At 50.7% G+C, this 27342-nt stretch overlaps 1 protein-coding gene across 13 annotated transcripts in view; it reads left to right on the top strand.

Moving 5' to 3' along the window:
* RAPGEF1 (Rap guanine nucleotide exchange factor 1) overlaps positions 1–27342 on the top strand; it is a 130837-nt gene that overhangs the window by 16068 nt on the left and 87427 nt on the right. For 2 of the 13 annotated variants that reach the window (XM_047768744.1, XM_047768742.1), the window contains exon 1: positions 7303–7923. The exons of 6 other annotated variants lie outside the window; for them this stretch is intronic. In XM_047768744.1, coding sequence (XP_047624700.1) covers positions 7860–7923 — 64 coding nt within the window. In that variant the 5' untranslated portion in view covers positions 7303–7859. Of the gene's footprint in view, positions 1–7300; positions 7924–27342 lie in introns of those variants that run through there. 5 more of the 13 variants (XM_047768749.1, XM_047768748.1, XM_047768751.1 and 2 more) reach the window with 5 other exon arrangements.

Below are 27342 nucleotides of genomic sequence, written 5' to 3'. Positions count from 1 at the left end.
TAACTGGCTTCCTGGTTTCCACTCTCGCCCCCCAGTCGTTCAGTCAGCAGCCAGAGGGTGAGTCACATCAAATCTGGCCTGATGGCAGTTGTCCGGGGCTTCCCGTTACACGGGCAATAAGACCCAAGTTCCTACCTGGCCCGTGTGGGGCCCCCGTACTCTGTCCCCTGCTGCTCGGTCCTGGCCACTCCGCTTTCTGAGCTCCTCCTGTGGGTTTCCTGGAGGACGCTCAGCATACAACCCAGGCCTCGAACCCGAGCCCTGGCTCTTCCCTGCCTGGAGCGCTCGCTCCCCCGTGCTGGGCTGACACCTCCGCAGGGACCCTTGAAGGAGGCCTGGCTTCAGATGCTGCCTCCGCTCTTCCCTGGCTATGACCTTGGGGCAGTCGCTCACCCCCCTTCCTCTTAAAAAGCGGGTTTCTCATGGATAAAAGGGAGCCAGTGTTTGCTCCCCGACGCCTTTAGGTCTCCGTTCACAGGTCACCCCAGCCCGTGTGGCCTCTACCACGGGGTGGCACTCCCATCGCTTCATCTCCTTACTGCCCCCTAACTTGCCCCCCCCTTTTTTTCCAGTATAGTGTTTATTTACTTTTTTCTCTTTTTCTTTTTCTTGTTTATTTTACCATCTTCTCTCTCATTTGGAGGTAAGCTCCTCGTCAGCTGCCGTTTCACCAGAGCTCAGAAGGGTCCTGGCACGCAGTCAAAGCTCCCGGGTTCCCTTTGAACGCGTGAATCGAAGCACACGTGGGGTGTGGGCTCTGCCCCCGGTGGAGAGGGTTGTGCATCTCAGAAAGCTGGGGGGCGCCGACTGCGGCGTGCCGCCCTGACTCCCCGCGCCCATCCACTGGCTCGGTCGCTTCGTCAAGTTGGTGACCGCCTCTGGAACTCGGGCTCTGAAACAGGCAGGAAGCCACAGGTCCCACGGGCTTAGTGGACGAGTGGAAGGGGATGAGAGCCTTTCCCTGGTGAGGGCATTGCCTCTTCTGACCCTGTCACGTTCCAGGCAAAGCAGAGATTGCGGGTCCCCTGGATGGCTGTCCGTGGAGAGTCTGCTGGAGGTGACTGTTAGGTTTCGTTTGCTTTGCTGGAGAGGACGGAGGCGAGATTCAGGACAGGCAGGCAGGCAGGTGGGAGTGGGTTCACGCAGGATGCCGAGTCTTTGGCCAAAATAAAGGCCTCTGAGTGCGGGTGTGGGAGGTAAGATGGGGACGGCGGTGTGGGGGCTGGACTCCCAAGGCCTCAGAGGCCAGTCCAGTCCCCTGAGACCTCCTCCTGTAGGTTTCCCAGGAAGCACCACAAGTTTAGCCAGGTCCCCCACGCATGCTTAGACCTTCCCTGAGTATTCCGAATGTTATCGATTAAGTGGCAGAGGAGAAAATTACTGTCTTTTCTCACTTAAAAAAAAATAGTTCCTGGAGTTCCCATTGTGGCTCAGCAGGTTAAGAATCTGTCTAGTGTCCGTGAGGATGTGGGTTCACTCCCTGGCCTCACTCAGTGGATTAAAGGATCTGGTGTTGCCGCATGCAAGCTGTGGTGTAGGTTGCAGATGTGGCTCCGATCCCGTGTGGCTGTGGCTGCAGCTCTGATTCGACCCCTCGCCTGGGAACTTCCATATGCCACGGGTGTAGCCCTAAAAAGACCAAAAAAAAAAAAAAATAGTTGCTTTCAGTTCCTAGTGAAGTTGATAAAATTGGGGATGTGGGCCTTTCTCCCTTCTTGCCCAGCAGTCTAGTTCCTGGCCCAGTCCTGACTTTAAAAAGGACAACCAGTAGGGAGTTCCTGCTGTGGTGCAGTGGGTTAAGGATCTAGTGTTGACACAGCTGTGGCTTAGGTTGCAGCTACAGCTCAGATTCAGTCCCTCCCCAGGGAACTTCCACATGGCATGGGTGGGGCCTAAAAAAAAAAGAACAGCAAACAACTTCTTTAAAAGTTTGAATGCTGGAGTTCCCTTCATGGCTCAGTGGAAATGAATCTGACTAGCATCCATGAGGACGCAGGTTCAATCCCTAGCCTTGCTCAGTGGGTTAAGGATCCCACATTGCCTTGGGCTGTGGTGTAGGTCACAGACGAGGCTTGGATCTGGCATTGCTGTGGCTGTGGTGTAGGCCAGCACCTATAGCTCCGATTAGACCCTTAGTTTGGGAACCTCCATGTGCTGCGGATACAGCCCCGAGAAGACCAAAAAGTAAAAATAAAAAAAAGCTCGGATGCTGATTTAGCAGCAAAGGCTCTGCCTTGATTGCCCTTCCTTTAGGAAGCCAGCATCATCTGCCAGGGTCTGCAAAAACCTGGAAGCTTCCTTGTGGGGTGGCCAGGGATTGGAGGTTTTCTGACCCCCTGTATTTTGCAGGTTAGGTCGGCCCCCAAGAAGATGGACTAGCAGACTTTACAGTTCATTTCTGTGGAGTGTCACTTCGGGGCCTGCCTGGCAGAAACAGAGCAGCCTTGTTTGGGAGACAGTATCAATATTCAGTGAGGCTTAGCACTTTGTTGCTGTTGACACACCCCTGCCAGAAGTAAGGCAGCTGGCTAGCTGTGGGAAAACACCAGACGGGGACTCAGTGATCTGGGTTCTCTGGCCGTGGGTCCGAGGGCGGGGAATGTCTTTCCTTCAGCAGAAGGACCTCAGGTTGCTCCTTTTGAGAGGAGAGGGTTGGGCCAGCTCTGTGGATGTCATCCTTTGGGAACTCTGGAGGCTTTAATGGAAGCCATGGACTTCTCTGTCTGGAAAAATGAACACACGTGATTTGGCCAACACCTTAGGGTCCCTGAAGTCCATGAGATGAAGCCCTGGACTTCTAAGGCTCTGCCCTGTCTGACCCCCGTCCGCTTCCGCCACTGGCATGTCTCCGGCTGCACAGGGCCTTTGCACATGCTGCTCCTGCCCGGACTGTCCCCCCAATTTGCTCACTCAGCCCCTGCTCCTCCTTCCAGGCTCCCCCTCCCTGGCCTCCCACGGTAGCTCAGGCCACCCTGCTGGACGCGCTTCCCCTCCCGGAGCTTCTCAGTGCTGATCCCAGTGTAGCCAAGGAACCTCTGCTGGTGTTGTCTGCCTCTCCTAAACTCCCCGTCAGGGTTCGTCGGGGGAGACTGATCTGCGAGTGTGTAAGTGCAAGTGCGTCGTAAGAGAACGTCGGTCTGCGCTTCCCGGGAGGCGCTGCGGGCGCCGGCCTCTGCCCTCGGGTTTACTGGCGCTGGACAAGAATGTGGCTTCAAAGCAGGGTCTAGGGCACCCAGAGGACCGGCTCCCAGGCCTTCTGCCTCGTGCCCTGCCGCCCGGACCTCCAGGCTGGGCTCTCCCTTTGTTCGTGATCTGGACGGAGCTGGAACGCCCACTTCGGAAGTTCCCACAGTGCTCGGCGCTTCCTTGTATTGTTGTCTTTTTCTCTGGAGGGGAAGTGACCAACATCGGACTTTCCTCCCGGCAGACAAACTCCACGCACAAAGCTTCAGGGCAGCCGCTGGGCCCCCGCAGGAGCGCCCTGCTCCCGCCTCCCTGCCTCTGGCGGGCGTGTGACCATGCGGGTTACAGCCATGGCGGGGTCACTGGCCTTTCCCTTCTGCGCTGCGACTTCTGTCTCTGTCTCCCTTGAGGAGTGAGCAGCTCCCTGGTGTCGGGTTCTTCTGAGCCCCGTGCATCCTGCATTGAGGGAGGGCTCTCTCTAAAATGTGTCAGACTCCGGGGACCACAGTACGACCTCCCTGCTTTATGTCACTTTCTTTCTGCAATCGAAATACTATTCTGATGATACAGTGTTTGCAAGTGAAATTTTATTTTATTTACAGTAACGGAGTGGGTTGTTTACTGGAATGTTGCAGCGGATCTTGCTGTGATATGGAAAAAAAAATCCCGTGTGGGGGTAAATAATTTTTTTTTTTTTTTGGCTTCTTAGGGCTGCACCTGTAGCATATGGAGGTTCCCAGGCTAGGGCTCGAATTGGAGCTACACCTCTTGGCCTACACCACAGCAATGCCAGATCCAAGCCAAGTCTGCAGCCTATACCACAGCTCATGGCAACGCCGGATCCTTAACCCACTGCGTGAGGCCAGGCATCAAACCCACAACCTCATCCTAGTCAGATTCATTTCTGCTGCGCCATGACGGGAACCCCTAAATAATTTTTCTTTAATGTATTGTCTCTAAAGCTGGATGTTCATAGTTAATAAAATAGTAAAAACAGCAGAAGTTGTTATGTTTTAAATAAGAGTATCTGCTGTGGGCCAAGCACCTTTAAAACATCATGTTTAAGCTCTAAACTGCCCTGTGAAGTAGGCAGCATACTAGTACATATTTCATATAGCTGAAAAAATCAGATCAGGGAAGTTAAGTTCCCATCTCAGAGTCACTCAGCTGGGAAGTGCCCACAGAGATTCAGACCAGGCCAGCTTTCCCCTCCGCCCTGCCTCGTCCTTCTCGGCAGGGGGATGTGGGTGGCAGGTTTCCCAGCCAAGAATAAAAATCTGGGACTGGATCTGGCCTTCCAAGTGCAGACCTGACCCGCCTTCCCGCAAGCGAAGGAGCAGATGATTTTCGGGTCTGTGTCCCTAGGCCTACCATTTCTGTGAGTCAGAGACGGGGGCTTGTGGGAGTAATACCTCGAGGAGTAACTTCAGTAACACACGGTCAGATGTGGTTTGATTGAGAGCAGTTCTTACGTCCACAGCATCCTCGAAGCATGTGCAAGAGACGTGGAGACGTGATACTGGCCGAGCAGTGAGCCTTCCACTGCTGGTGTGATTTCGTTTTCGACTCGAGAGACATTTCTGAGTGGGGAATTAAGGAGGACTTCTTAAGAGTAGGCTATTCTGCTTTATCTTCCCACCCCAACCCCGTCTAGCACACAGCAAATCATTTTGGGAGGCCACGATTACCTGAGAAGCAGTTGAACCACAGGGTCCGGATTTCAAAGCTGCTCTCTCAAGGAAGTTTCTAGTTCATTTGGAAGGCATATCAATAAATTAGTTGTTTGGAACTTGGGATGCTTTTTCTCATGGAAACTGTTAGAATGTGCCCTCCCCCGCCACCGCCCCAGCTAAGAAAGGGCAGGGCCAGCCTTGAGCCCAGGTTCCCACTGGACTCTGTTGCCCCGTGTGCTCACAGGCACAGGGCACGGGGTGGGGGGTCACAACTGACCCAAACTCAGGTCCTGGTTCCAAGGGCTTTGCAGACTAATGGGAACAAAACAGATATGGGTGGGCCGCCACATCACTGGGGACTTTGCCTGGGGGTGGGGGGAGTGGGGGAAGGGGGACGAAATGCACTCTGGCCCCCCCGCCCCTGGCTTTTGCAGGAAGGAGTTTATTTATAGATTAGAAACTCTGATTAACCCATTGAGGGGGTGGAGGAGTCTCATTTGTTCAACCTTGGGTTTATTCCTTCATCTGTCTGCCCATTTGTTCTGCAGAGAGCTATCAGGCACCTACTGTGTGCAGGTATTCTGCTAATCTGGGCGGCCTCCTGTGCAGATGAGTTCACCTAAGTTTTTTAGGTGAAAAGAGACATTAAGATGCAGGTTCAGAAGCAGAGCCTTTTTGATCTGTTCTGCTTTTGTGTAGATGTCTTGCACTAACTGTGGAAAAAATGAGGTCAGATAGAATATCTGACATTGAAAACTTGCCTAAGGAAACTTGTGACTAGTTTCTAGAAGGAGACAGCGCTCTTGAGAATGTATGAAAAGGGAGGGCGGCTATTGTTGGAGTTGAGGGTGGGGCATTGAGACTGCACTGGGTGTCGTAGCCCGTCTGCCTGCGTGGCTGGGCCTTTGCTCAGGGGGCAGCGTGAGGGAGCGGGGATGGCAGTGACTGCCACTGATGCATTTGCTCGCCTTCCTGCCCTGTCATTGGAAGAGAGAAACAGACGCATGCTCTTTGCTTTCAGAAGTTTGGAGGTTTGGGCTGTGATTTTGTAAAAATGGTTTCTCTGCTGGTAGATCACAATATAAAACCTTAAGGTCTTGTAGAGATTTGGAGGTCCCTGGTGGTACAGCAGTTAAGGATCCAGCATTGTCACTGCTGTGACTCAGGTTGCTGCTGTGGTGCAGGTTCAGTCCCTGGCCCGGGAACTTCCGTTCACTGCACATGAGACGGGTGGCGGGGGGGGGGGGGGGGGACGGTCTGGACTTGGCTTCATTCACTCTGCTCTTAGCTTCATTCATTTTGCATCTGTTGGTAGGATGGTTTCTCTGTCACTCGGCACAGGTGGGGGCTGGGGCAGCGCCTGGGAGAGGCCACAGCACACTGGACGATTGGAACTTGAGTGTATTCAGTGCCTCTCAGACCCACCTCTGGTTCTGTGGCTCTTTTCTGGAATATTGTCTTTATTTTTTAATTTTTTTGGCCACACCAATGGCATGAGACTTTCTTGAGCCAGGGATTGAACCCATGCCACCGCTGTGACAATGCCAAATCTTTAACCCCCTGAGCCACCAGGGACCTCCTGGAATATTGTCTTTATTTTTTATTTTATTTTTTTTATGGCCACTCCCTCGGCATATGGAAGTCCCCAGGCCAGAGACTGAATGTGAGCAACAGCTGTGACCTACACCACAGCTGTGGCAACGCCGGACCCTTTAACCCATTGCACCGGGCCAGGAATTGAAACCCAAGCCTCCACAACCACCTGAGCTGCTGAAGTCAGATTCTCAACCCACTGCCCCATAGCAGGAACTCCTGGAATACTGTCTTTCAATTTTACTCTTCTTCTATAATTTGCTTCCATATCGTACCCTCCAACCCCAATAAAAGGAAATTCACTTTGCTGGTGTGACTGAAGCCAGATATCTGCCATCCGAGCTAATGGTAGTTTTACAAGGGAAGATTGTAGCAGCGCTGGTGGCAGAGGTTTACCGAGGGATTCGGGGTGTCTCTTTTATATACTCCTCACTGCAGCAGAGGAGATGGGTCTGGCATGATGCTGTTTACAGATGAGGAGACAGACTTGAACCCAGATGGGGGGACCTGCCGTCAGTCTCACCCACCGCATGTGCCCCAGTGGTTCCTTCAGGGCTTTTCCACTTGCGCACCCCAGGTTCAGACTCAGGGACATCTTGCCATGTAGCTTGACATTTTCTTCATTTTTACCAGACAGCACATGATTCCATGCCCTTGTTTTCTCCCGAGAAACCTGTCATGTGGAATTTCAGTAGTGTAGCATTTGCTTCAGAAAGAAGACTTCCACGTCAGGGTGTGAGCTCGGAGCTTAAGCTGCAGCTCCCAGCTGTTCATCCCCAGCCCTCTTCTCCCCTTTGGAACCTGAAGTAGAGCTTGCATTCTCTGTGTGTTTTTCCCCCTTGGAAACAGTATTAATGAAACCAGTTTGTTTTCTCTGATGGAACTTGTCATGTGATGCACACCAGTCTGAGGGCCAGAACCTTAAGAAGAAAGTGACATTGGGGTCTGTGTGACAGTGTTTCTTCTGGCACACCTCAGATCGGTCCGTTTTTAACTCTTAGCTTTTTGATCACCCGATGTGCACTCCTCCCCCCAGGAAAAGCAGTGTTGACAGGGTTTGGAAGTCGACTTGGTTCTCTGAGGCCGCTGCTATGGCAGTGAGTAACAGGGTGACAAAGGAGGGCCGGGGAAGAGCTTCCTAATATAGACGGGTCCCCGAGCCCCACCGGTAGGGCGATGACCAGCCTTTTATTCTGATTTCCTCCCTCGGAGCAAAGAGAGTTTGAAAGGCAGGCGCCAAAGACCTTTCAGAGCAGAATTCGAGCGTTCTTGGGAGGGTTTGCCCGGGCTCGCGCTGGGGATTGGGATGTCGGAGAGATGAACCCCCTTCCAGCTCGTGACCCGGTCCTCTTTCGAGGTTCAGCAAAGACGCCGGGGCTTGCGGGGGCCCTGTGATCCTCTGCCTTTAGCATGGGCAATGCTCTTGAAACACAGAAGCCCGTGAAACGAAGCCATCTGTGCCCCTGGAGACAAGGTAAGCAGGCCCTGGGCTTCATCTCCAGGAAGAAGGAAGGAGGCAGCTTGGTTGGGATACTTTGGTTCCAAACCAGAGCTGCAGCTCCTTGGGGAAATACCTTTCAGGTCAGAAAATGCTTGCAGCTCAGCATAGTTTAAACAGACAGTTCTAAGGAGTGAAATGATGTGCATCTCAGGGGGGTGGCACCTGGCTTGACTGAGAACTTCGTTCAGCTTGAGATTTTTATTCAGTGCGATGTGTGTCCGTTGGTTGAAAATTTTCACCTTTAAAAAATATCCCAGGTGAAACCTTTGAAATCCAGGAGTTTGAATCTTTTGTGACAGTTTGGTTTGGAGAATGTTGGTAACAGCTTTTAAATACATAGCACCCTTCTTCCAGAGAGTTCAAAGTACCTTATGTAAAAAAACAAACAAAAAGCTCTATTTATCCGTCCTAAACGTCCGTGATACGGGACAGCAGCACCTGTTACCACCTACGCAGCGTCACTCAGGGGCTGGAGTTCGGGTCAGCTTCGAGGAGGAGGAAGCCAGAGGGATTGCGTGTCAGTGTGCCGTGGTGCATCCGAACTTGCAGGACCTTTCAGCGAGTCCCAGGGCACGTGGGTCTCCCTGTGTACCTGGCTGCCCTGTGTCATTGTTAGTAACCCCCAGACCAGCAGGTGGCAGACCCAAAATGCCAAAGGTGGCACCCGCAGGACTCCGTTAGGTATTGGCTCTTTTTCTGCCCTCGCCGAAACGAGTAGAGGCACCAGCTGGCCTGTAGCGAGACTGCAAGCGTACGGACGGTGGGTGCTTATGAACAGGAGACACAAACTGAGGGCAGCACATGCAGATGTTCATAGTGGTTGTTTCTGTGGCCAGATTATGGGTCATTTTTTCTCCTTGTATTAGGGAAAGCAGGTGGGAGGCCACTTCCCGCCCCCGGGACTTTCCATTGGTCATTCCTTGTCCAACAAGTTACTTTGAAAAAGATACTCCTTAGTGGTTCTTAATCAAATCTTAGTTTGAGCAGAACGTCAATAGAAGACATTTGGGGGATGGTTCAGGAAATTTGAATATGAACTAGGTGATAAATAATATTCGGGGACTGTGGCTTTTTTTGGGGGGAGGGCTTTTTTAGGGCCACACACACAGCATTTGTTCCCAGACTAGGGGTTGAATTGGAGCTGCAGCTGCCAGTCTACACCACAGCCACAGTACCTCAGGATCCGAGCCGAGTCTGCAACCTACACCACAGCTCACGGCAGCATCTGACCCCTGACCCACTGAGTGAGGCCAGGGCTTGAACTCACATCCTCATGGATACTAGCGGGTTCGTTACCACTGAGCCACAAGAAGAACTCCCACTGTTGCTAATTTTATTACATGTGGTGATGGTAATGCGTCCTGAAGGAGAATGTCCCTCTTTGGGTAGTCACGCTGAAGTATTTAGAGGCGAAGGATTGTGTGGTCTATAATTTCACTCTGAAATGGTTCAGCTGAGTGAATGAATACATACATATAGCTAAGAAAAACAGGATCACTTTGGCAGGTGTTAGAATCCAGGCGAGGGAGGTTTGTTATATTTTCTCTTGTGTGATTCGCTCATTTGGGAGGAGAGCATCAAAACCTCTGCTTACGACATCATAGTACCTTGTCCTGCAGAAAACTGATCTCAGCGGACAGGGTACTTCCTGGGGGGCCGAGATGTAACACCCTTCTTCAGTGCCAGCCCCTGAGAAGAAACCTGACATTGATCCAGTAACTCAGTTCACCACTTTCATAACAAGAATTTAATATATTGACTTGCTTTTCAGGTTGTCTCTGGTTTTTCTTAGACAAATGTATGAGTTAAAACTTCTTAGAATTTCCATTGGCAGCAGCTGGGCTTACAGACAAAATTAAAGCTTTTTGAGTTTCGTTTTGTTGTTTTGTTTAGTTGTGTTCAGAAACTTAAATGAGAGGAATTGATAGCAGGGATTTCAGGATCCCAGAAATTGGCCATAAAAAGAAGAACAGTTAATTGCCCCTGATGTCTAAGCCTTTACAGATCCCGTTGACCAGGGCTGCATCTCTGCCAGCGTAGGCGTTGGTTGGTTTGCGCAGGGTAAACCTGGACCCGCAGTTTGTTCTCCAAATCAGAACCCCTCACCCCTTGCTAAGGACCCCCAGTGACAGTGGTGCGGGGTTTATCTCTTCTTCGTAGTTGAGCTGCGTGTCTTTGTCCTGCAAAGTTGTTTATGTTTTGGAACAATGCGTAGGACTGGTTCAGTGACTCCCAGGCACCACTCTGACCCTGATCCGAGGCTTCCCCACGTCCAAGGTCAAAACGGCTCTGCAGGCTCATTGGATGACTGATGGCCCCGGGCTCTAGGGCGGGCAGCCCGGTGTCATGTCTGCCTTAGGGCAAGGGAAACTGGGCCGCGTCCTCATGTGCGTTTGTTCCAGGCGGTGGGACAGCCCACGCCGCCCCTGACTTCTGTTCAGCCTCTCTGTTGACCTTCGTGGGCAGACTTTGACTAGAGCCAGACAACCGTAATTGGGAAGGTCAAACCCGGAATAAATGCTGAAGGGACATTTAAAGGAAATCATTATCTGCCTTTCAGATCATTTACAGCTCTGTTTCCGTGTTGTAGACCTTGAAAGTTAAAAAACTCAGCCGGCAAAACACTAGCTCGAGAAATGTGAATCTCACCCCTGCTGCTCGCTGTCACCTTGAAGAGCCCTTACACTGGAGAGAAACGGCTCTCTAATGATTTTAAACGGAGCAGGATGTGCACCCCTTGAGGGGACCAACGTTTCGCTCTTGACTCTCAGAGCTCTAGTTTTTCTTACATCTCTCAGAACCCAAAACATAAGAAAGAAACAGTACTGCCTTTTTTGTTTTTTACGATAATGGATGCCTGTATTAATTACCATAGTGAGTTCTACCAGGCCCCTGTCCAAATAAAGAGGATGGGACAGGGGACAAGGCGGTGGCTTCCTGTGATCCTGAATGGTCCAGCCAGCCTGCGCGCTGCCCCTCCCTTGCTATCTGACCTTGAACGAGGGAATTTTGTAATCCCATTTCGCTGCGTCACTGTCATTATCTCCAGGGGCCTTTTCCAAATGACTGCGTCATATTGTGTTATTTACTTCCTTACTGCCCGCACCACGGGGATTGTGTATGGGGGGGGGGGAGTCTGCTCACCACACTGCCTGATCACAAACCTGAGGGCTGTCTGTTGGGATCATTGTCCTGTCCTCCCACTAGTGGTGTGTGGCACTTGCTGTCCTCCGTGAGTGTACCCAGTGACCAAACTGAGTGCTCCCTGGCTCCCAGGGTAACCATGGGCACAGAGGAGGTCTGAGAGGTGTAGCATGGTTCCTGGTGCGTAGTAGGTACTCAGTAAACAGTAGCTCCCAGTGCCGCCTGGTGTATGCACGTTCCCTGGACACGTTCCTGCCTTTCTCTGCTCACACTAGAGACGTCGGGGACTGAAATAAGTTACGTCTCTCTCTATCCCACAGCAGTTCTGAATTTACAAAAAGTGAATTTATTGATGACTGTTCACGTCGCAAAAGATTGCTTCACGAAGGCGTTTTAAATGACAGTCAGGGCTTAGGTGGCTATTCCTTGACCCAGACGCCTGGGGAACCTTCAGTTTAGAGCTGAGTCGAACTCCTCTAAAATATGCCTACTATCCTGTTCTTTGTTTCTTGGTTCTTTTTCAGGGATAGCTTGAAGGGATGCTTGCAGTGGTCATTTTTGCTTTTTGGACTGCTACATGGGCAGAAGCGTCCTTGGGAATTAAAAATTGCAGCTGTGGGAGTTCCCGTCGTGGCGCAGTGGTTAACGAATCCGACTAGGAACCATGAGGTTGCGGGCTCGGTCCCTGCCCTTGCTCAGTGGGTGAACGATCCGGCGTTGCCGTGAGCTGTGGTGTAGGTTGCAGACGTGGCTCGGATCCCGCGTTGCTGTGGCTCTGGCGTAGGCTGGTGGCTATAGCTCTGATTCAACCCCTAGCCTGGGAACCTCCATATGCCGCGGGAGCGGCCCAAGAAATAGCAACAACAACAACAAAGACAAAAGACCAAAAAAAAAAAAAAATTGCAGCTGTGGTTGCTAATCAAATTGTTCATCTCCCTCAGAAATCCCAGCAGCTCGGGCCCCGCCGCCCGGTAAAAGGAGATGCTACTGATTTGCATGTTTGTACACAGTTGGGTGTGAGCGCCTGCCATGCACACCCTCAGTGGAAGAGTTGACTGCAAAAGCGCCTTTCCCAGGGCTGGTCTGACAGGGGGGCTGCCCTGGCTGGGCGGGGAGTCAAGGATTTGCATAAATTCCGCAGGCGCTCTGGTTCCTCTGCTCGAGGGGCAGATCTATAATTGTTGCGATTCCAGTCAGCAGCGGTGTTTAGACTTGCCCCTGCAAGCTTGAACCTAGCTAGGTAGTGAAGAAGCATCTGGGGCCGCTGGATGCCCGTGTGCCAGATAATTAATATCGGCAGCTTTTCAGGCCAGAGCTGGAGCCCGGCCCCTCCCCCCATCCATCTTCTGGTCTTTATTCCGTGGCGTTGGGGCCCCAGAGCTATCTGGTGTCAGCCTCTCTGCGGTCCTCCAGAATGTGCCAGAGCTGGGCGCTGCACTCCCCCACCTGGCTCAGAGCCTTCTCGCCCTCGCCTTTCCAAGCCTGTTTCCTAGTCTCTCCGCGAGATTAGTAATAATGCCCACCTCGAAGGACTCTTGCGTGAAATCAAGTGAGGTGATTCCTGTAAAGGGGTCAAAGTCCTTGGCATCCGAAGCACGTAATGAATAATAGTAATTGTCATCATACATGTATAATAGAAAGAAAGAACCCTGGATTCACCAGGTCCACGGATCTGTCCGAGCCCCAGCTAGCGGTGAGTTTGGCTCCCTCGACCCATTTCCTTCTCTTAGTTGGACGGATCACGTGCCAGATGATCTCAGAGGTGCCTTTGTGGGCTGTGAATCAGTGACCATCTACACTAGTCATTGTGTGAGCTCCCTGGTGTTCGGTACCTGAAGAGGCCTGAGCTGTGCTGAGCACAGTGGTCACAGGGACCCTGTTTATGGTGTCACATTTCTTTGAAAGTAGTTCCTGCAGGACCAGACATAGTTGAGCTATTCCTAGCTAACCTCGAATATTAAAGTAACCAACATAATCCATTTTCCTGTTCCGAATGCTGTTGAAGTTTTCTCATAATTACGTAGTGGTTAAGAGCCTGTACACTGGAGCCCAAATGCCAGGGTTGAACCCTTGCTCCCCGGCTTCCAGGTGGTTGATGTTTGATGAGTCACTTAACTTCTGGCCCTCAGTTTTCTCGTTTGTAAATAGCATCTACCTCGGGTGCTGTGAGGAGCAGGGGATTTATACATGTAAAGTGCTTAGAGCAGGACTTGGCACAATAGTGTATGTTTAGTAAGTGTTTATTATTGTAAATTTTTAGGTTAAGTACAGAGAAATTACATTTTATTTTAGTTGAAAAGATGTTATGCTGTTAAAGAAGAAATTGAAAAAAATTGACAAAATGCAAAGAGGAAAGTGTATATTGAATGTCTAGATCCGAAGGGCCTAAAACAGAGTGAGTGAGCAGAAGAATTAGCTGTTACTGTTGTTCTTTTCCAGAGCTGCCACCCACGCGTGCTTATTTTTCATATAGTCATAAGCACATGCAAATCATTTTTGTCTTTGATTCCGTGCTTCTTTGTGGTCTTTAGAGTTACTGTTATGACTGTAACATTCCATCATGTTGCTGTTCCAAAACTTATTAAATCTTTCACCTCCTGCTGGATTTTGAAGTGATTTCCCCTTTTTGTTATAGGTAAGGCAACAGTAAGTAGCTTTATTCGTATGTACTTGTAATTCCTGCTGGATGATTTCCTTAGGGCAAGTTCCCAACATAAAGTTCCCAGTCCAGAAACATAGGACTAGCTCGAAGGTTCTCGCCGTGTTGTTTTCCAGAAGGGAGTTAACTTTTTACGTGTGATGCATAAATGTATCCATTAGCCACAAGCCCATCAGTGTTGCCTAGTATCATTTTGAAATTATTTCTCTTGTAAAACTTAGAGTGTATTTGCCAATGCCCCAGTGATGGGTTGCCTGATGGCATAGGGCTCAGAGAAGGGTATGGGAGTTCAAAAGCCAGTATTTGGGTTAAGAATCTGTTTTTGTTTTGAATTTTGTTTTCCCGTGGTTCTTTGCTTTGGGCTCGGCTGAATCTCATTCAGGTGCTGAGGTTCACAGGAAAAAAAGGCCAGAGATTTTATTTAAGGCTACTCCTTCACCATCACAACATTTTGTGTCTGCTGCCTCCCAGGGAGCAGTGATTATTAAGCACTTTCCTCACGAGAAAGGGGCAGAGCGAGCCCAGAAGTGGTATTAACATTGTTGGTGCGATGCTCACTGTTCGGTAGCCTGACCGACGACCTGGCTCTTCGTCTTCACTGTTTCTGTTGAGGGCATTACCATTTTCCCCAGATGCTTGTAGATGACGGGGGCACCAGCGCAGTTGTTGTTCGAATAGATATTCTGCTGTTAAACAGCTCCTGCGAGGGCCCTTTGAATTAACAGGCGCCAGGATGTTAGAGTTAATGTGATGGGCAAAGGTGATGTCCACACCTGCTCATGATGAGGTTCCAAGTCTTGATTGACGTGGCCATGAACAGGCCTCGGGTGGGAGAAGTTTCAAAACAAAGGTTATTTAACACGCTTTTGGAATCCCAGTCTTAAGCTGGAAGAGAGTGGTAAAAATCTAAACTGATTCTCTCATTTTACCAGTGAAGAAATTGAGGCTTAGAAATAAGAGAGGTAGGGAGTTCCCAGCATGGCTCAGCGGAAACAAATCTGACGAGCATCCACGAGGACGTAGGTTCGATCCCTGGCCTCGCTCAGTGGGTTAAGGATCCAGCATTGCCGTGAGCTGTAGTGTAGGTCGCAGACACGGCTCAGATCTGGTGTGACTGTGGCTGTGGTGTAGGCCAGTGGCTACAGCTCCGATTTGATCCCTAGCCTGGGAACCTCCATATGCTGCAGGTGTGTCTCCAAAAAGACCAAAAAAAAAAAAAAGAAAGAAAGAAGGAAAGAAAAGAAATAAGTGGAGTAACTTGTCTGAAGTTCCATAGCTGTTTTGTGGCTTGGTATCTCCTGCGTCAGAAAGTCGTATGACAATGATAAAAAAAAAATGCAGCATGTTGTATATATAATGATTATGTGTTTATATTATATATTTATGTTATAGAATGTATGTTCAATACATTGTGTATACAACATACTGTATGTCATATCAGCCATATGTATAGTATGCAATATGACACAATAATATATGTAATAATTATATAACAATAACATGTTGGTTGCAATATTTCAATAATGCCAATAGCTTCCTGTATGTGGGGAGTGGAACTAAAAGTTCTGTATACGTTATGTGCTTCCATAAATTGTTTTTTTGTTAAGTGAGAGATCAGATGTAGGAAATGGAAGGCATAAGTGTGAAGGAATTTTTCTCATGAGAAATGGGTGTTGTTTTGGGTGTGGGTAAGAAAAGGGAAGGAAACTTCTCTTTGTCATCAGATGTTTCCAATTTTAGAACAATATCTATCGCTAGCCATTGGCTTTAGGATGTGCTTTACCCTGGGAACATGCGTAAAATACATTTGTGTGTTTGCTTGTTTTCCAGCTGCATGGAGGTGTCACCAGTATTTAGGATCCTAGTAACGGCCACTTTATATCTGATTACCTTTCGGCAGCTGCGTATAAAGGTACTTGATTTTGGAAGTCACCTCATGCTGAAATACTCAGATGACCATTTTAGGGGGCTTTGCGGTCTGCAGCTGAGGAAATTACCCCAGGGTGGCTTGTCTGTATCAGGGATGGGTAAACTTCTTAAAGAGCCAGGTTATTGGAGGCTTCCCAAGGCCAAGGGGCTCAATCAGGACTGCTTTGTAGGTACTTCCATTACCAGCTAGAGCGAGACCATTTAAATGCGTAAAAGTCCTTCTTCACCTGCAGGCTGCAAGCAAGGAACCTGCACAGACCACCAGGAGGCTGGTGAGAGTTAGGCTGCAGGCCCCGTCTGCCGAGCCTGGGCTACGGGGTCTTGCTGGTTTGGTCCCTCTCTGCCGTCCCTATTCCTCTGACTCTCAGAAGCAGGTCACTCATCTGCTACCAAAACCCTTCCCATTCGCAGGCCAGGAAAGGACTTAAATATCATCCTCCTGCCGCCTCATTTTTAAAATCAGGATTTCTTAGCTGAGCCTTCTGGTTGCTAGTCTGACACACACACGTTGAGATTTTTACCTATAAAAACAGTTCTCGTCATGGAGTTCCTGTCGTGGCTCAGTGGTTAACAAATCCAACCAACTAGGAACCATGAGGTTGTGGGTTTGATCCCTGGCCTCACTCAATGGGTTAAGGGTCCGGCATTGCCGTGAGCTGTGGTGTAGGTCGCAGACTTGGCTCGGATCCCGAGTTGCTGTGGCTCTGGCGTAGGGTCACTAACACGGAGCAGTGGTGTTTCCCCTCTTTTCTTGTTAGGCAGGGGAGTAATATTTTTGTTAGATGATTATTATCTCTTAATTAGAACAGGCTAAGGGAGGTGATTATCTTCCCGTGGTTTGCATGTTTACTGTGGGGATGGGACAGCGGTGCTTATTAGAGTTCCGTCAGGGTCGCAGCCGGGTATGTGGGTGGGACCTTTATTGACACACATCCATGTTTCACTCTCGGAGGCCCCCTCAGTGCCCTTGGACGGTCTTTGTGCTTGTCCTCGCTCAGCGGACTGTGCTCCTCGTAGCAGCCTGGCCAGATAGTCACCAGTCTACCAGGCCTGTGTCTAACCTCCTTTGCCTCCAGGCCTTCTGAGTTTCTCTGTCTGCCTTTGTCCCTTGCTGCTCTTTCTGTCCCTGCCTCTAGTCCAAGAGGACTCCCTCTGCTCAGGTCCTCCTCCCTCAAGAACCTGTCGTAACCAGCACCTGCCCCCGCAACCAGCTGGGCTTCAGGCTTTCCAAGAGCACAACCCCAAAGGTGGGAGAATTAGCCTTAGCAGCAGGGAGATTTGGCGCTGCCACTGGTTGTGTAGCCGCAGGCAAGTCATATCTCCTGAGGTTCATGAATCTGAGAAGAGTGGACCAGTTGAGCCGTCTGAGACCACTCAGGGGGAGGTCTGCTTGTGTTCACAGAGGATGCCCTTGGCCTCGAGCTCAGCTTGCTGTGCAGTGGCTACCAGTGTGTGTCCTGAGTCCTGTGTATCTGACAGCCCTTCCGTGGATTGCAGGAGCAGCAGCATTCTCTGCCGTATGTCATTCCAGTGTCAAAACTTTGTGGGCCCCGGGGCTCAAGCAGCCGCTCTCCACTTAGCTCATTAGGAAAGCAGCCAGAGAGATGGCTGTCCGGCTACCCGTTACAGGCCCAGAAAAGATGATATTTGGCTGGAAGGCAGTGACCACAGTGAAAATGCTTTTTAAAGCTTTCTCTGGGTGAAAGGAGCAGATACAGGAATAATTAGGTTAAACGTAGCATTTCAAGTCTCGCTAACCTTGCTCACAGGGAACCCGGGAGTCCCGCAAGCTGGGGGGAGGGCAGGGCCCGAGGGAGGGCTGCCGTCTGCCACGCTCTCAGCAAGCTGATGCTCAGGCAGGAAGATTCAGGGTGCAGAGGTGGCCTTGGTTCTCACATACTTTGCTGTGACAGCAAATAGTCCTGCTACTCATTCATCAGGTAACCTTGGGGAGATTACATAATTTCTGTCCACCTCAATTTGCTCATCTGTGAAATGAGGGCAACTGATAACCCTAAGAACCCTGCCTCACAGAGCGTGAGGAGGAGTGAGTGAGGGCCTCTCTGCCACGGAGTTAACAGTGATGGTAATTATTATGTGAAATTCACACTTGTCTTATGTCATAAATCATCGACTAAAGATTTTCCATACTTTCATGATTCTACTTGCAAGATACGTCCTTGTAGTGTTTCTTACTTATTTAGTCATTCCTTCCCTGAGTTTGTACTTATCCTCCACCTCCTTACGGGCAAGGCATCATTGATCATTCTCTTTCTGTTGTGGTTATGATGAACCGTTCATTTCTTAGGGGTTGACTTTATAATATTCAGAGCCGAGTACCCACTTTAGTAGAGTTGCTCACCTGGGGGTTAGCTTTTGAAGTCAGGGCATAAGGGAAACAGTGATATAGTCAAAATTGCCCTTAAAAGCCCCTTAAATCATCTCTGACAAACAGTCTGCACAGGGGGTCATCGTACTTTTTCCATAAAGAGCCGTCTAGGAAATACTTTGGGCTTTGCAGGCCATGTGTGGTCTCTGTCACGTAGTCGTCTTCATTTACTGCCCTTTAAAATGTGAACACCGTCTCAGCTCTGGGCTCTTTAAAAGCAGGTCTCTGCACGAATTGCCTGTGGTAAGCAGCAGCCAAGGCGGCCGCAGGGGTCCCCACCTCTGGGCAGTGCAGGCCCATGTGCAGTCCTTCCTTTTGGGATCAGCCGTGATCATGTGACCAGTGGAAGCCGATGGCAGAGTGATGGATGGTTTGTCACCTCTGATTGTGGGTGGGTCCTGCCTCCTGCCTTCCTCTTGGATCTGCTCCTTTGGGGAAGATGAGCTGCCCTGTCATGAGATGAGCTGAGGCCTCCTGCTCACAGCACCAGGCTGAGCTCGGGAATGGCTCCTCCAGCCCTGGCCACACCTGAGCTGCAGCTTCATCAGAGACCCTGAGCCAGAACCACCTGGCTCATTTACATCATTCTGTCTTTAGGTAATTATCAAATCGTCAGCAGTGCAAGGGGGAGCAGTGAGACATTCTAGAAGATGCCTGCAGAGTGTAATCCATTCCTTCTCAATATTAAGTGTTTTTACCAATTATACATGTCAACACATCATTTATAGGTAGATGGTTAGGTTACCTGAGCGTCTGATGGCGCTCTTCTGGGTGGGCCAGGCACTGAAATGCACCGCTTCGTCCTCACAGCACCTCTCGCCAGGGTCAGTATCGAGCACTGAATGTCTGCTTTGAGCTGACCCTCCTAGGCTATCACTGAAGGTCATTCTGATGCTCTGCCGTGACACAGCAAGACGCTTGTGATCGTGGAGCGTTTGTGCTCCCACACTGAATCGCTCCAGGTGGCTTTGCTCTTTTTCAGTTTTGCCCAGAGGACCTTCTGTACTTAATGGCTCGTCCACAGGCAGCTGGCCATTGACCTGTGTCATGTGGCCTGCCTTGGGAAGACGAGCTGGGCCAGTCGGTTCTGGCTCAGGAATTTGAACCAGGGAGGCAGTCCAGTCATTAGTGGGCATGTGAGCTAAAGAGTCTTAGGGAATTGGAGGGAGCGGCCGTGGTGTGCTGGAAGCCAGCGTCGTAATCCGGGGAGGGGTAGTGCAAATGATGGAAAGTGGTTGGGTCCGAAGACGCTTTGAAGATCAGGGCCAACAGCGTCGTAGGATGAAAACAGGAGTCAAAGGTGACTTCAAGGCTTCCGGCCTGAACATCGAACTGTAAGAATGGAGCTGCCATCCACTCAGTTGGGGAAGGCTGTAGGGAAGGAAGACCAGGCGTTCAGGTAGCTGTGCCTTTTAGATAGCCAGGTGGAAATCCTGAATGGACAGTTGGGTATATAAGTCCTGGAAGGACACAGGTCTGGATTAGAGGCATAAACTTGGGAATTTGTCCTGAAGGTTGTCTTAAAGGCTGCAAGAGAGGATGGGCTCCCTAAGGGAGTGAGCCTCCTTGGGAAACGGGGCCAGTGCAGAGCGGCCCCGAAACAGGAGAGAGGAGAGGACTGGTTCCCAGAGCCGCCATCTCGGTTCTTATGTTTAGCTTTCCTTGGATTCCCAGGAGTCTCCTTATGCTTTTATTTCCCTTAAACCTTCCTTTTTATTTGAACATGTTTCCTAGAGTTTCTGTACCTTGCTACCAGAAGAGCTGTGGCTGAAATAGTGGTTATCAGCCCCCTTTACTGGAAGGAAACAAATTCAGAAGTTCAACTTGCTCAGGGTTTTACTCGGTGGCTTAACTGGGATTGCTGTCCACATCCCTCTGGTTTGACTGTGTACAAAGCGCGTGGGATCCCACTGTCATTCCTGGGCCACGGGTGACTGTTGTGCGGTAGGTGGTGATTAGATTTGGAGGGTTTTAAGTCGCTTTGTGCAGTTAGGTGGGAGGAAGCACCGGGCTGAGACCATCCTCGGCTTGAGTTTTAAATTGCAGGGATCCCAGTGCAGTGAAAGGAATGAAAGCATTAGATGGGTAGTTCGTTGATTGATTTCTTGGTTCATTTTCCATCAACAAATATCTTACCACCTGCTATGTGAGATACTGTGGGGCACAAATCTTTCCAAACCTGAATTCTTTTTTTTTTTTTTTGTATTTTTAGGGCCGCACCCGCAGCATATGGAGGTTCTCAGGCTAGGGGGTAAATCAGAGCTGCAGCTGCCGGCCTACACCACAGCCATAGCAATGCCGGATCCGAGCCATGTCTTCGACCTACACCATAACTCACGGCAATGCCAGATCCTTAACCCACCGAGCAAGGCCAGGTATCGAACCTGCAACCTCATGGTTCCTAGTCGGATTCGCTAACCACAGAGCCACGATGGGAACTTCCCAAACCTGAATTCTTAGTCTGAACCACAGAACACAGAATTATTTGAGTAACTGCTTTCTCAGATCTTCCAGGATGGTTCATAGCTAGAGTCATTCTCAATGCATAGTCTATTCATCCAATGAGTGCCTTAGGGTCTTAGACTTCATTCTCTCCTCCTTAGTGTTGAAACAAAAAAAAAAGAAAGAAAAAAGGCAGAAACCAAAATAGTCCAAAGGTAAATACTAATTACAGACTGACAAATACCGTGGGAAGCTCAGAGCTGAGGTCTGAAGGGTTAAGTCAGAGTTAGCCAATTGAAAGGAGGTGGACCTTTGGGCAGGGCAGGGACCCAGCACAGTCTACACCAGGAAACACCGTGCCCTGAGGATGAAGTGTGGGGTGGTGAGGGCCACTCAGTGAGAGATGCCATGTGCCTTGAGCTTAAGAGCATGGACAAGCTGAGAGCCATTAGGTGTTTTAAGGGGTATCTATGTGTATTTGCGAAAGAGATCGAGAGAGGAGATGAGGTTCGTGCTTTGAGGATTACCTGACTTCAGTGGGAGAATGCACTGGAAGGGGCAGGAATGGACTCAGAAGCTGAGGGGTGGGACGGCTGCTTGGATGAGGGTGGTGGCCATGGGACACAGTCCCTGGGTAGTTGGAAGGTAAATGGACAGGACTCAGGAAGAGGAGGCATGTGGAGATTAAGAGGGTGTGAAGCAGGCCACAGATGCCGTGCAGGGTTTTGGCCCATGTTAATGAGTGGCCATCTTCCTCTGAAATAAGAAGCACAAGAGAAAACCCATTGTTGTTTGTTTGGTTTACATATAAACAGTGAATTGTGGTTCTTTTAGGGCTTTTTCTGTTCTTATTAGCCACTGTTGGTTGCAGGTGTTTGCAGACTCAGAATAATTGACTGAGTTGTCCCCGAAGTTCTTAACTTAGGGGATTTGGGGGCTTTTAAAGGGATTGCCTTAGAGGGACAGTGCTCCAAGGCGTCTTGAAAGGCTCCCTTTTGCCTGGCATGGCAACTCCAGTGCCATCTCCTCAGGGTCGCGCTGCCCAGGGAGATACCCGCACATGTCCTGGCCTTCAGAAGGGGTAGGAGCCTCCGCTGTGGCTCATCTTTATGTCTCTTCATGGGCAGTTGGGCTCCTAATGAGAAAGTTTTCCATGAGGAGGTCCCAGGAAGCCTCCATCCATGAGAGACCCACATGATTTAGTGGAAGTGTGTTCACGTGGGTGGCTGACCCTTATAGGAGCAGCCAGAAGGGTGTTGGCATCCCGCGGTTGGCACCATGATGATGGAGTATGAAGATTGCCTGGTTACTCCCGTTTATATGAAAACCAACTTCTTGACAGGCATGGGGTGGAGAATCCCGGATGGATGGCACAGAGGGAGAGAAGGCCAGGTCTCCTCCTTGGCACTGAGTGTTCGCCGACAACATTTAATCCTCCTTCGCACCAGCCCAGGGTCTGGGCGGGCTGTGAGTGCTGAATAGGAAGGTGGTTGCCGAAATAGTAGAAGTCTTTTGTGTGTCTCCTTTGCTTCTTCCAATTCAGAAAAAGCTGAGGACCACCTGGCTCTTGAGACATTAAAAAAAAAAAAAATGAATTCTAAAGGGAACATAGTTGAGAACAGCTTTGTGGGAGGGTGAGGAGAATTCCCACTGCCAGTGACTCCGCTGGCCCCTCAGAAATAATGGGTTATTAATTGGAGCCTTCGTTCAGGCTTGCCTTCTCAAATTTTCCAGTGTTGTTAAGCCAGTTATTGATTTACCATAACTTGTACTATGGGTCATTTTATTGTCTTTGTATGATTTTGAACCTCAACCGTTGAACTGCGCAGTTTATTTTATATCCCCCCCCCCCCTGCCCCCGATCATACGCCATTCACACCCCATTCGTAGTCTGACTGAATGATCTAGTACAGCTGTGGAATTGCGTTCAGGTGCTCTGAGTGAAACGGGTCCGGGGCTGGAAAGCCCGCGATGGGACCTGAGCTTTCCCTTCATTCCGCATTTGTTACCTGAGGACGTTCCGTGTGGCCAGCACTGGCCTGGGCACTGGGAATGCAGCCACAAGCAAGACTGGCACAGCCTTGCCTCCCGATGCCTGGTGGAGAGAGGGCTGGCCGAGGACCCTGCAGAACGAGGGGGCAGCTTCGGGCAGAGTCGCTAACTGTCACCTGGTCCGCTAGGAGGTCACGGAAGGTCACTGAGAAACAGCAGTCACTTAGACGGCAGGAGCCGAGCGTACCGTGTGTGGACGGTCCGGGTGGTGACTTTACATTGACTCCAGGACAGATTTGACAGCTCTGTGTGTCAGGCCCAGTTACACAGCAGCGGCGTGGCATTTTGTGCAGATAGAGGGGTTGGTCTGAATAAAAGTACTTAAAGCAGCAGTTGCGCAGAGCCAAGTTGCCCTTGAAAGCGCCTGTTGGAGACCAACCACGTCAGCCATCCTTTCAGCCTTGCGACAGAACGCCGTCCCTTTAGATCAGGGCGGTGCAAACCCACTTGGCTCCCCGGGTTTGTAAGGAGTGTCGTTGGAACACAGCCACGCCCGCTCATTTCCACGTTCCCTTTACAGCGGCCGAGTTGAGGGGTTTGACAGACTGCAAGCCCCACAAAGCCGAAAACATGTCCTCTCCTGCCCTTTAAAGAAAAAGTTTGCTGACCCCTGCTTTGGAGCAAATGTAGGAATTGGTTTCTTATTTAGGCGTCACACAGTAAAAAGAAAATTGTTCTCTTTAAACACCAGAGTCCTGTCCGGGAGGCGAGACTTACACCACGGAGGCTCGAAGGGGCTGACGAAGTGGCATCGCGCCTCCTGTCTTGCTTTCACCCGGGTCCTGTGCTCGTTGACAGACGTGGACAGGGGTTTGCCCAAAATATTTATCCTTTTCCTTGTCCCTTCCTCCCTCCTCATTTCTGTTTTTCTTTCTGTCTGTCTGTCTGTCTGTCTTTCTGTCTTTTTAGGGGTGCGCCTGCAGCATATGGAGGTTCCCAGGCCAGGGGTTGAATCGGCGCTGCAGCCACCGGCCTACACCACAGCCACAGCAACGCCAGATCCTTAACCCACTGAGCGAGGCCAGGGATCAAGCCTTCGTCCTCATGGATGGCCAGTCAGATTCGTTTCCACTGAACCACGATGAGAGCGCCTCTGTTTTTCAGGTGTACAAATTGAATTCATCCGAGGCTAATGGAGCCCAACCTCTGCTCCTCGTGCTTCAATTGGGATGGGTTGATGAGCAAAGAACGAGTAGACAGAAGAGTGTAGATGATGCATTTCTCTTACCTGCAAAGCTACCATGAAGTCATTGTGATTTTCGTGGAGAAAAGTGGTGAGAATGAATCATCCTTTGGACATAGTTCAGCACCCTGCACCCAGAACGCTGTCGTGCAGCTCTCCACACTGGGCGTGGTATAGCCGCCAGTGTCCATGTGTTCAACCCGTATTGTTAACCTACATGTTTTTGTTTTATTTGCATTGAATTATAAATTTGATTTTATAATTGTTTAGGAGCTATAAGCATGTGATAGACTTTTAAGTGGTTCCACGATTGTTACCTCCTGGGGTTCGTCCACTGAGGTGTGGACGGACCTGTGACTCACGTCTAACTGAAAGAATATGGCAGAGGTGATGGGATGTCTCCCCTGATTATGTTCTGTTACAGAAGACTGTCTTGCTAGCAGACACCATAGAGGCCTTCTCCCTTGCAGGCTTTGGAGAAGAGGCTGGGTGTTGAGGAGCTGAGGGTGGCCTCAGCCCACCATCGGCAAGAAACCAGGGCCCTTAATCTTACAGCTGTGGGGACATTAATTCTGCCAGCTGCCTGTGGGGGCTCGGACGCAGACCCTTTCCTGGTCAGGCCTTCAGGTGAGACCTCAGCCCTGCCAACCCCTGATTGCTGCCCTGGCAGAAGCCTCAGCTGAGCTGTGCCTGACCCTGACCAGCAGAAGCTGCATAGTAATAAATGTGCATATTTCTGGTTGCCCAGTGGTAGAAAACCACCACAAAGTGTAAGGAGTTTGCACCCGATTTTGTTGGTTCATACTGAACATAAATTAAAATCCGGGCTAACCCCGGGCATCTGCAGTAGGTTTTCCTCTTCCTCAAAAAGGTGCCCTTATATTTTTGGGTTGATTGACAGAACTGGAATGTGACTGGTGACTTGGATGAGGGGATCGTATCAGCGTTAAATCTTCTGAAGCTGGTTGCCAGCCACTCCACGGCCATGTAGACTCTCCTCGTTCCCAGCAGCTCCTCCCTGGAGTGTCTGAGGAAACCGCCAAGATGCGTGACCCCTATTCACAAATGGTTCGGCACAAGTTTGCATGTGTGTCAAATAAATGTGTTTGTGTAGTTTTCGCCCCCTGCTTTCTAAATGTTAAGTCGAGAAGGTCTTCCCTCTTAGGCTAGAGCATTTTGCTTTTGTTTTTGCTTTTGCACTTCCTGTGTATAATACCTCCTGAAGCAAAGCGGACTGCTGAAAATTCTACGCGGTGTTTGTTGTTTTTTCTCTACGCAGAAGTCAGGCTAGCAGTGGTAGGACCCCTGTCTGAAGGGGCTTGTGGAAAAAGCTTGATTCTCCCCGTTTATTCCTTCCACCAGCCGTGTGCCGTGGTGCTGCTGTTGTCACCTTCGGCTAACGGGGATGTTCAGGGAGTGTCCTCGTGAAGTTCATGGGCACGTGTGTTCAGAGCCAGGCTGGGGCGCAGCCCCGTCCCTGCCCGGGGACCACAGACCTCAGCCCGAGAGGAGAGGCTCTTCCTCTGGTTCCGCCGCCCCCAGGACACCTCTGATCTTTAGTCCCTTTCTCCTCTCACCTGGCAGACCCAGAAGTGGCTCCCGAGGTCGTTTCTGGGGACCTGACAGAGTGTTTCTGGCAAGACCCTGCTGAGAGGCGCCCTGCCCGTGGTGGCTCCGTGGACGGGGTGGGCGCTTCATCCCAGTTAGCCTCGTGTTCTTTCGCTGAGGGACGCGTGGAGGACGGGCCTGTCCTCGTCGTGCGTGTCCTCCCTGGAGTCAGCCTGAAGGTGTTGGCATCCGTCCTTCGTAAGCCGCCTGCCCCCCGCCCCCCACCCCTCTGTCTTGTCAGGGAGGAGTTTGGGCCTGACTTCTTTTTTTTTCTTTTTCTTTCTAGGGCCGCACCCATGGCATATGGAGGTTCCCGGGCTAGGGGTCGAATCAGAGCTACAGCCACCAGCCTACACCACAGCCGCAGCAATGCGGGATCTGAGCTTCATCTGCGACCTACACCGCAGCTCACGGCAACGCCAGATCCTTAACCCACTGAGCAAGGCCAGGGATCAAACCGGAGTCCTCCTGGATACTAGTCGGTCAGGTTCGTTAACCGCTGAGCCACGAAGGGAACTCCCTGACTTCTTCGCTTGAGCTCCTGAGGAGCCCCTGCCCCCGGCCCTCGGGGGCTGTGCTGCCGATGCCATTCTTGCTCAGTGCCCTGCTCCAGCCTGAAGGATTCCAACTTTTCGATCTGCCTTAGGCCTGCTGTCCTTTGCGTCTTGCTGCCGCCCTTCTAGACCTTACCCATTTGACTCATAAAAAGCTGGGGCCAGTGGTAAAACCAGACCTCCAGCCGCCCTGTGTAGTCTTGGCCGCCTTTCTGACGGTGTGGCTCTTTGAAGAGAGATTCTCAGAGCAGGAAGTGGGCGGCTGGGTCTCCCCCCACCCCCCACCCCGCCCATCACCCTCCCCTTGCGGGGTGGGGGGCTGGCCTGCAGGTGCACCACTGGATTGGGGTTGCTTCTGCACTGAGGTCCCTGCTAGTAGCAGGAAGGCTGAGGGTCCTGTGGATGCGGCGTGTGCCAGGCCTTAGTTCTCAGTACTTTAACCTTAGCCACACTGAGTTTAGGTCTCAGATCTCGATGTTGAAGCAACTGATGCCTCATTTCTGCCAAAAAGTAGGTGAGGAAGGACTGTATTTCCATTAGGTTCTTTAAGGGTTGTTTCTCTATGAAGCCAGAGGCTCTTGAAGACAATACACTGGGCGAAAGAAGTGGCTTACATTCCTAAGAACTGTCTTCCCTGATAGAAAGTGACTGGGTCCTTGGTTTTCCAGGCGGTAGCAGATACTAAGTGGTTATGTGAAGGCTGCTGTCGACCTCGTAGACCCAGACTGCAGACGCCGTTCGCGGTGTTACCTTATACCCTCCCTGAGGTTCTTTCTAGAATGTTGTACCAGGAAGAGTTTCCCTCTTCGTTGCGTGTACCTGTTTTCTTTGCGTGATCCAAAATTAACCCATTTTTTGCCTTTTTACCTTTGCTACTAGGAAATTTAAGAACCAGATGACTGTGGCTCTGTCCCGGCAAATATGGTGTTCCGAGCTTTTGATTATGTTCTCTTTGAAACTGCCTTATTTGCTACGTGCTTCATGTTGCCCAAATAAATACCTACCTAGGGGAAGAGTTGCTTTGTTCCTGCTTCAGAGTAGAAGCAGCTGTGAGGCTGCTGTGTTAATTAACTAATGTAGATAAGAGCTTGTCGACCTGTGCTCTGGGCGAGAACTCTGATTTCTGCTTGAGTCCAGAGGGTCACATCCCATGTAGTCATTTCGGTTGAGGAGGGTTGCCTTCTGCCCTGGCGGGACTGTGCGGGGTGGGTGCAGGCCGCGGTCCTCTTGTGCAGCACGTGTGTGAGGCCAGCTCTGCAGCAGCTGGGCCGTGTGCCTTCCGGCCGTGGGCCACTGGCCCGCCCCCACTGGCCCTCCGGGTCCCCGGGACTGCGGGAGAGAAGGGAAAACTCTTGGCCTACGCTCGTCGCAGGGCCCTTGGGCGTAAGGGAGGAGGCTAATTTTAGTTCTGTTTTTAAGGTTATGGTCGGTG

The sequence above is a fragment of the Phacochoerus africanus genome, chromosome 2 (assembly GCF_016906955.1).
Source record: "Phacochoerus africanus isolate WHEZ1 chromosome 2, ROS_Pafr_v1, whole genome shotgun sequence".
In the NCBI taxonomy this organism is placed as follows: Eukaryota; Metazoa; Chordata; class Mammalia; order Artiodactyla; family Suidae; genus Phacochoerus; species Phacochoerus africanus.
The sequence above is the reverse complement of the archived record's forward strand: the minus strand, read 5'-3'. Positions and strand labels throughout refer to the sequence as shown.